Below are 9,411 nucleotides of genomic sequence, written 5' to 3'. Positions count from 1 at the left end.
CATATATAGTTAGTCATGTATAAGGAAGGACACTACAAACACATACAGTACAGGAGATTATGCACCAGACTCATACATGCTGTACAGCTGTACAGAACCAGACTCATACACACTGTACAGAACCAGACTCATACACACTGTACAGAACCAGACTCATACACACTGTACAGAACCAGACTCATACACACTGTACAGCTACACAGAACCAGACTCATACACACTGTACAGCTATACAGAACCAGACTCATACACACTGTACAGAACCAGACTCATACACACTGTACAGCTACACAGAACCAGACTCATACACACTGTACAGCTACACAGAACCAGACTCATACACGCTGTACAGCTACACAGAACCAGACTCATACACGCTGTACAGCAACACAGAACCAGACTCATACACGCTGTACAGCTACACAGAACCAGACTCATACATGCCTATTGCCCCTCAGGAGACTGAACAGATTTGGCATGGGTCCTCAGATCCTCAGAAAGCTATACAGCTGCACCATCGAGAGCATCCTGACCGATTGCATCACCGCCTGGTATGGCAATTGCTCGGCCTCCGACCGCAAGGCGCTACAGAAGGTAATGCATACGGCCCAGTACATCACTGGGGCCAAGCTTCCTGCCATCCAGAACCTATATACCAGGCGGTGTCAGAGGAAGGCCCTAAAAATTGCCAAAGACTCCAGTCACCCAAGTCATAAACTGTTTTATCTGCTACCGCACAGCAAGCGGTACCGGAGCGCCAAGTCTAGGACCAAAAGGCTTCTTAACAGCTTCTACCACCAAGCCATAAGACTTCTGAACAGCTAATCAAATTGCCCCCCCTTTTTTTTACACTGCTGCTACTTGCTGTTTATTATCTATTATCTCTGCATAGTCACTTTAATAACTCTACCTACATGTACATATTACCTCAATTACCTCGACTAACCTGATCCCCCTTCACATTGACTCGGTACTGTAACCCCCTGTATATAGACCCGTTATTGTTTTTTGATTTGATTTGATTTATAGCTACACAGAAACAGGTCAAGTATGTAATCAAGATCTACTTCATTACCACACTAGCCCCTGCTTCCTGGTTAAAGCTAGTTCATTACCACACTAGCCTCTGCTTCCTGGTTAAAGCTAGTTCATTACCACACTAGCCCCTGCTTCCTGGTTAAAGCTAGTTCATTACCACACTAACCCCTGCTTCCTGGTTAAAGCTAGTTCATTACCACACTAACCCCTGCTTCCTGGTTAAAGCTAGTTCATTACCACACTAGCCTCTGCTTCCTGGTTAAAGCTAGTTCATTACCACACTAGCCCCTGCTTCCTGGTTAAAGCTAGTTCATTACCACACTAACCCCTGCTTCCTGGTTAAAGCTAGTTCATTACCACACTAGCCCCTGCTTCCTGGTTAAAGCTAGTTCATTACCACACTAGCCTCTGCTTCCTGGTTAAAGCTAGTTCATTACCACACTAGCCTCTGCTTCCTGGTTAAAGCTAGTTCATTACCACACTAGCCCCTGCTTCCTGGTTAAAGCTAGTTCATTACCACACTAACCCCTGCTTCCTGGTTAAAGCTAGTTCATTACCACACTAGCCTCTGCTTTCAGGCCTTTGACCACCGAACATTCTAATTGCTTAAACGCCACCGTTCATCGACACCCAGCAGTTGATCAAAGTTCATTATGGAGTGTCTTGTCCTTTACCGTCTCACTCCCAGCCACGGAAAATAGGTCCCCTGGGGTCTATTTAGTGAACACATGTAGTGAACTCTTACCTTCTCACTCCCAGCCAGATCAACTAGGTAGAGCTTCCCACACAGTTTCTGCTCTGTCTCCACATGTTCCTGTTTAATGTTGATCAGGAAGATACTGTGACTCCTGGAGCTGTGTTCATTCATATCTGGAGAGAGGAGAAAAGAGGAGAAGAGAGAAGAAGAGAGGAGAAGAGAGGAGAAGAGGGGAGAGGGGTGGAGAAGAGAGGAGAAGAGAGAAGGAGAGAGGAGAAGAGAGAAGGAGAGAGGAGAAGAGGGGTGGAGAAAAGAGGAGAAGAGAGAAGAAGAGAGGAGAAGAGAGGAGAAGAGGGGAGAGGGGTGGAGAAGAGAGGAGAAGAGAGGAGAAGAGAGAAGGAGAGGAGAGAAGAGGGGAGAGGGGTGGAGAAGAGAGGAGAGGGGTGGAGAAGAGAGGAGAAGAGAGAAGGAGAAATAGGAGAGGAGAAGAGAGGAGAAGAGAAGATAACAGAGGTGGTAACAGAGGCAGCAACAGAGATCAGAGATAGCAGCAGAGATAGCAACAGAGATAGTAACAGAAATAGCAACAGAGATCAGAGATAGCAGCAGAGATAGCAACAGAGGTAGTAACAGAAATAGCAACAGAGATCAGAGATAGCAGCAGAGATAGCAACAGAGATAGTAAACCAATATGACAGACTCCCCCCCCCAGACACTATAGAAGAATCTGCAGAGTTTCTCTACAGACGTGACTTCACACTATACAATGTACTAAGTGTCATTTGGACTTACTGGTGACAGCGACATGGCGGTTGGCTTTTCCCTCGTCAATAACATCCATCACTTCCTCTGGGCTGGAGACAAAACGCTCAGTGCAGCCCTGAGATACAATTCAACAAATGACAGTCCAAAAAGTTAGCGTTAGGAAGATGACACGTCTCTAATGTAGAAAACAACCATAGATGGTCAGTTAACATTAAATCATCACCTCAGCTGATGACAGTTTGACTCACCTTCACATAGGGAACCCTGTTCTTGTCCTCATGTACTGCCAGGTTAGTCTTAGTCACTTGAGAGAGATGGACAGAAGAAGAGAGGAGTACTTTCAGAGATTTTACTTTCATATCTTCCCAAAGGCCCAAAACAGTCAAATCGATTTAAATGAAAATGTATTTAAAATGTACTTCCCAGAAACGTCACAAACACAGACGCATCACACATACAGACAGAAACAAGAGGTCATTACAGTGCTCCATGAACAATCACAGAACAGGAGAGCAACAACTCCTAAAGTCTGACATAGACCACCACCTGTTGCTGCTCTGACTGTCTTCCTCAGGTCTTCCTCAGGCCTCCCTCAGGCCCAGAATGTCAACTCAATTTGATTTAAACAGAAAATGTACGGTACAACAGACCCGTACAAATCTCCTTCTGGACAGGACAGAGGGGCGACTGGGGACGTGTAGGTACGAAGTTACTTTATGTTTCAGGTTTGTATTTTTGATGAGAGATGATATTCAATCTGTTCAGATTTAAGTCAAGGCTGTGTTCCCTCTCAGAGGTTTGTATGTGTCATCTCTCTGCCAGGACTGGTGCTTCTCTGACTCAAGTCTCCCCAGGCTCTGAACTGTCAACCTCAGTTCATTTCAACTGGAAACTTACAGACAAAGCAGACACTCATTCTGGACAGGACAGAGGGAAGGCTGGGGACATGACAGGACAGAGGGAAGGCTGGGGACATGACAGGACAGAGGGAAGGCTGGGGACATGACAGGACAGAGGGAAGGCTGGGGACATGACAGGACAGAGGGAAGGCTGGGGACATGACAGGACAGAGGGAAGGCTGGGGACATGACAGGACAGAGGGAAGGCTGGGGACATGACAGGACAGAGGGAAGGCTGGGGACATGACAGGTCAGAGGGAAGGCTGGGGACATGACAGGACAGAGGGAAGGCTGGGGACATGACAGGACAGAGGGAAGGCTGGGGACATGACAGGTCAGAGGGAAGGCTGGGGACATGACAGGACAGAGGGAAGGCTGGGGACATGACAGGACAGAGGGAAGGATGGGGACATGACAGGTCAGAGGGAAGGCTGGGGACATGACAGGACAGAGGGACGGCTGGGGACATGACAGGACAGAGGGAAGGCTGGGGACAGGACAGGACAGAGGGAAGGCTGGGGACATGACAGGACAGAGGGAAGGCTGGGGACAGGACAGGAGAGAGGGAAGGCTGGGGACATGACATGACAGAGGGAAGGCTGGGGACATGACAGGACAGAGGGAAGGCTGGGGACATGACAGGACAGAGGGAAGGCTGGGGACATGACAGGACAGAGGGAAGGCTGGGGACATGACAGGACAGAGGGACGGACGGCTGGGGACATGACAGGTCAGAGGGAAGGCTGGGGACATGACAGGACAGAGGGACGGACGGCTGGGGACATGACAGGACAGTGGGATGGCTGGGGACATGACAGGACAGAGGGACGGCTGGGTACATGACAGGACAGAGGGTAGCATTGAATGGCGGGAACCCGGATATCGAGATTTACCGGGATTTACCGCCCAAAACCACTTCCTTTTCCCAATATAAATAACAAGGAGAAACCGTTAAATTATAATAAATGATTTACAGTATATGAAGAGCATGGCGTGAAATGGCGTTAAATGATATGCCATGTCTAAATCGAGCTTCTCTGCATGATCAATGCTCAGGATGGAGACAGACAGCCCATCTCAGTGTGGTTAGTCCATTCCCTACTGAATGGAGACAGACAGCCCATCTCAGTGTGGAGCTCCGTTCCCTACTGAATGGAGACAGACAGCCCATCTCAGTGTGGTTAGTCCGTTCCCTACTGAATGGAGACAGACAGCCCATCTCAGTGTGGTTAGTCCGTTCCCTACTGAATGGAGACAGACAGCCCATCTCAGTGTGGTTAGTCCATTCCCTACTGAATGGAGACAGACAGCCCATCTCAGTGTGGTTAGTCCGTTCCCTACTGAATGGAGACAGACAGCCCATCTCAGTGTGGTTAGTCCGTTCCCTACTGAATGGAGACAGATAGCCCATCTCAGTGTGGTTAGTCCGTTCCCTACTGAATGGAGACAGACAGCCCATCTCAGTGTGGAGCTCCGTTCCCTACTGAATGGAGACAGACAGCCCATCTCAGTGTGGAGCTCCGTTCCCTACTGAATGGAGACAGACAGCCCATCTCAGTGTGGAGCTCCGTTCCCTACTGAATGGAGACAGACAGCCCATCTCAGTGTGGTTAGTCCGTTCCATACTGAATGGAGACAGACAGCCCATCTCAGTGTGGTTAGTCCGTTCCATACTGAATGGAGACAGACAGCCCATCTCAGTGTGGTTAGTCCGTTCCATACTGAATGGAGACAGACAGCCCATCTCAGTGTGGTTAGTCCGTTCCCTACTGAATGGAGACAGACAGCCCATCTCAGTGTGGTTAGTCCGTTCCATACTGAATGGAGACAGACAGCCCATCTCAGTGTGGTTAGTCCGTTCCATACTGAATGGAGACAGACAGCCCATCTCAGTGTGGTTAGTCCGTTCCCTACTGAATGGAGACAGACAGCCCATCTCAGTGTGGTTAGTCCGTTCCATACTGAATGGAGACAGACAGCCCATCTCAGTGTGGTTAGTCCGTTCCATACTGAATGGAGACAGACAGCCCATCTCAGTGTGGTTAGTCCGTTCCCTACTGAATGGAGACAGACAGCCCATCTCAGTGTGGTTAGTCCGTTCCATACTGAATGGAGACAGACAGCCCATCTCAGTGTGGTTAGTCCGTTCCATACTGAATGGAGACAGACAGCCCATCTCAGTGTGGTTAGTCCGTTCCATACTGAATGGCGTCTAATTTATACATCTCCATCTGGCTTTCAAGGGTCACCTTGTTTTTTTAATTGTAAAGATTTTTTATTGTTTTTTTAATTGCAGCTGCAGCGTTTGAAAAACAGCTTGTCACTCGAATATCGTTGCTTTAAAATCTGTGCACGAGCGAGCACTCTCTCGCAGTCTCCCTCTCTCTCTCCATAAACTCCCTTCAAATTGCATCAGAAATAGATAACCCTCTTCTATATTGATATATATTCCTATATATAGATGTCTTAGTCTACCTCTTTCAGGTAATACATTCAATGCAGTGTTAGCCTGATATTTAGCTGTCTAATTATACAAATAGGCCCTATTATTAAATTATAAATGAACGTATCAGGTACAACCCCAAAGCTGTAAACACGGGCACCCTCATAGATATCATCCTAACCAACTTGCCCTCTAAATACACCTCTGCTGTTTTCAACCAAGATCTCAGCCATCACTGCCTCATTGCCTGTATCCGTAATGGGTCAGCGGTCAAACGACCTCCACGCTGCCAAACGCTCCCTGAAACACTTCAGCGAGCAGGCTTTTCTAATCGACCTGGCCCGGGTATCCTGGAAGGATATTGAGCTCATCCCGTAAGTAGAGGATGCCTGGTTATTCTTTAAAAATGCCTTCCTCACCATCTTAAATAAGCATGCCCCATTCAAGAAATGTAGAACCAGGAACAGATATAGCCCTTGGTTCTCTCCAGACCTGACTGCCCTTAACCAGCACAAAAACATCCTGTGGCATTCTGCATTAGCATCGAACAGCCCCCGTGATATGCAACTTTTCAGGGAAGTTAGAAACCAATATACACAGGCAGTTAGAAAAGCCAAGGCTAGCTTTTTCAAGCAGAAATTTGCTTCCTGCAACACAAACTCAAAAAAGTTCTGGGACACTGTAAAGTCCATGGAGAATAAGAGCACCTCCTCCCAGCTAACCACTGCACTGAGGATAGGGAACTGTCACCACCGATAAATCCACTATAATTGAGAATTTCAATAAGCATTTTTCTACGGCTGGCCGTGCTTTCCACCTGGCTACCCCTACCCCTACCCCGGTCAACAGCACTGCACCCCCCACAGCAACTCGCCCAAGCCTTCCCCATTTCTCCTTCTCCCAAATCCAGTCAGCCGATGTTCTGAAAGAGCTGCAAAATCTGGACCCCTACAAATCAGCCGGGCTAGACAATCTGGACCCTTTCTTTCTAAAATTATCTGCCGAAATTGTTGTAACCCCTATTACTAGCCTGTTCAACATCTCTTTCGTGTCGTCTGAGATTCCCAAAGATTGGAAAGCAGCTGCGGTCACCCCCCTCTTCAAAGGGGGGGACACTCTTGACCAAAACTGCTACAGACCTATATCTATCCTACCCTGCCTTTCTAAGGTCTTCGAAAGCCAAGTTAACAATCAGATTACGGACCATTTAGAATCCCACCGTACCTTCTCCACTATTCAATCTGGTTTCAGAGCTGGTCATGGGTGCATCTCAGCCACGCTCAAGGTCCTAAACGATATCTTAACCGCCATCGATAAGAAACAATACTGTGCTGCCATATTCATTGACCTGGCCAAAGCTTTCGACTCTGTCAATCACCACATCCTCATCAACAGACTCAATAGCCTTGGTTTCTCAAATGATTGCATCGCCTGGTTCACCAACTACTTTTCCGATAGAGTTCAGTGTGTCAAATCAGAGGGTCTGTTGTCTGGGCCTCTGGCAGTCTCTATGGGGGTGCCACAGGGTTCAATTCTCAGGCCAACTCTTTTCTCTGTATACATCAATGATGTCGCTCTTGCTGCTGGTGAGTCTCTGATCCACCAGACGACACCATTCTGTATACTTCTGGCCCTTCTTTGGACACTGTGTTAACTACCCTCCAGACGAGCTTCAATGCCATACAACTCTCCTTCCGTAGCCTCCAACTGCTCCTAAATACAAGTAAAACTAAATGCATGCTCTTCAACCGATCGCTGCCTACACCTTCCCGCCCGCCCAGCATCACTACTCTGGACAGTTCTGACTTAGAATATGTGGACAACTACAAATACCTAGGTGTCTGGTTAGACTGTAAACTCTCCTTCCAGACTCACATCAAGCATCTCCAATCCAAAGTTAAATCTAGAATTGACTTCCTATTTCGCAACAAAGCATCCTTCACTCATGCTGCCAAACATGCCCTCGTAAAACTGACCATCCTACCGATCTTCAACTTCGGTGATGTCATTTACAAAATAGCCTCCAACACCCTACTCAACAAATTGTATGCAGTCTATCACAGTGCCATCCATTTTGTCACCAAAGCCCCATATACTACCCACCACTGCGACCTGTACGCTCTCGTTGGCTGGCCCTCATTTCCTACTCATCGCCAAACCCACTGGTTCCAGGTCATCTACCAGACCCTGCTAGGTAAAGTCCCGCTTTATCTCAGCTCGCTGGTCACCATAGCAGCACCCACCCGTAGCACACGCTCCAGCAGGTATATCTCACTGGTCACCCCCAAAGCCAATTCCTCCTTTGGCCGCCTCTCCTTCCAGTTCTCTGCTGCCAATGACTGGAACGAACTACAAAAATCTCTGAAACAGGAAACACTTATCTCCCTCACCAGCTTTAAGCACCAGCTGTCAGAGCAGCTCACAGATCACTGCACCTGTACATAACCCATCTATAAATAGCCCAAACAATTACCTCATCCAATACTGTATTTATTTATTTCTTTATTTTGCTCCCTTGCACCCCAGTATTTCTACTTTGCACATTCACCTACTGCAAATCTACCATTCCAGTGTTTACTTGCTATATTGTATTTACTTCGCCACCGTGGCCTTTTTATTGCCTTTACCTCCCTTATCTCACCTCATTTGCTCACATTGTATATAGACTTGTTTTTGTACTGTATTATTGACTGTATGTTTGTTTTACTCCATGTGTAACTCTGTGTTGTTGTATGTGTCGAACTGCTTTGCTTTATCTTGGCCAGGTCGCAGTTGTAAATGAGAACTTGTTCTCAACTTGCCTACCTGGTTAAACAAAGGTAAAATAAAAAAATAAAAAAATATTTCAAAATGAATATCAAATTCGCTAGCCTATACTTGTAACTTTGTAAGCCGAATGTGCTCCACCAGAATCTCATGTTCTCTTCTGTTTTATCATGGTTTAAACGATGTGCGTAATTCCAGTCCATATAATATAGTGTAGTACAATACAATACAGTAATACAGTGCACATTCAAAATTATCAGCCTACTGGAACTTTTTGGGGAATTTATTTACTCAAGAGAGCATATAGCTGGCTTCATCTATGGGTTTAAATGGTACAATGATTCTCTAAACAATGACTGCTTGAGTTGTCACATAAACAGAAATTAGGTGAACTATTAGAATTGTAGCAACCAGGAAATGGCAGAGTGATTTCTGCACAGTGAATCTTAAATGTGTTTTTGATGAGAGATCAAGTTAAAAACTGTGGAGGGGTGTGTGTCTGATGTTGTTTTCCCATCACTCTCTATCCATCAGAAATGGTTTGTTTGCTTTTCCCTTTATTAACTTGTGTCCTGTTAGTTATCTCTCTCTCTCTCTCTCTCTCTCTCTCTCTCATCCTCTCTCTCTCATCCTCTCTCTCTCTCTCTCTCTCTCTCTCTCTCTCTCTCATCCTCTCTCTCTCATCCTCTCTCTCTCATCCTCTAAGTATGTTGGGTTGGTGGGTTGGTTCTCTCGAGGGCGGAACCAGCGGGCGGGGCAGGTTGTAATGGTGGAGGTGTGGAGTTTGAAAATCATAGTCGGCG

General features: G+C 46.8%; 1 protein-coding gene across 1 annotated transcript in view; it reads right to left on the bottom strand.

Annotated features, from left to right (window-relative positions):
* Nucleotides 1–9,411, bottom strand: part of LOC106566150 (kinesin heavy chain) — a 141,310-nt gene that overhangs the window by 52,078 nt on the left and 79,821 nt on the right. The window contains exons 6-8 of the mRNA XM_045691941.2: nt 2,749–2,804; nt 2,528–2,615; nt 1,784–1,908 (exon numbers count right to left, since the gene is read on the bottom strand). Of these exons, the coding sequence (XP_045547897.2) occupies nt 1,784–1,908; nt 2,528–2,615; nt 2,749–2,804 (269 nt within the window). The remainder of the gene's footprint in view (nt 1–1,783; nt 1,909–2,527; nt 2,616–2,748; nt 2,805–9,411) is intronic.

This window comes from Salmo salar, chromosome 12 (genome assembly GCF_965601325.2).
Source record: "Salmo salar chromosome 12, fSalSal1, whole genome shotgun sequence".
Lineage (NCBI taxonomy): Eukaryota > Metazoa > Chordata > Actinopteri > Salmoniformes > Salmonidae > Salmo > Salmo salar.
Note: the sequence above shows the minus strand (reverse complement) of the source record. Positions and strands in the feature narration are given on the sequence as shown.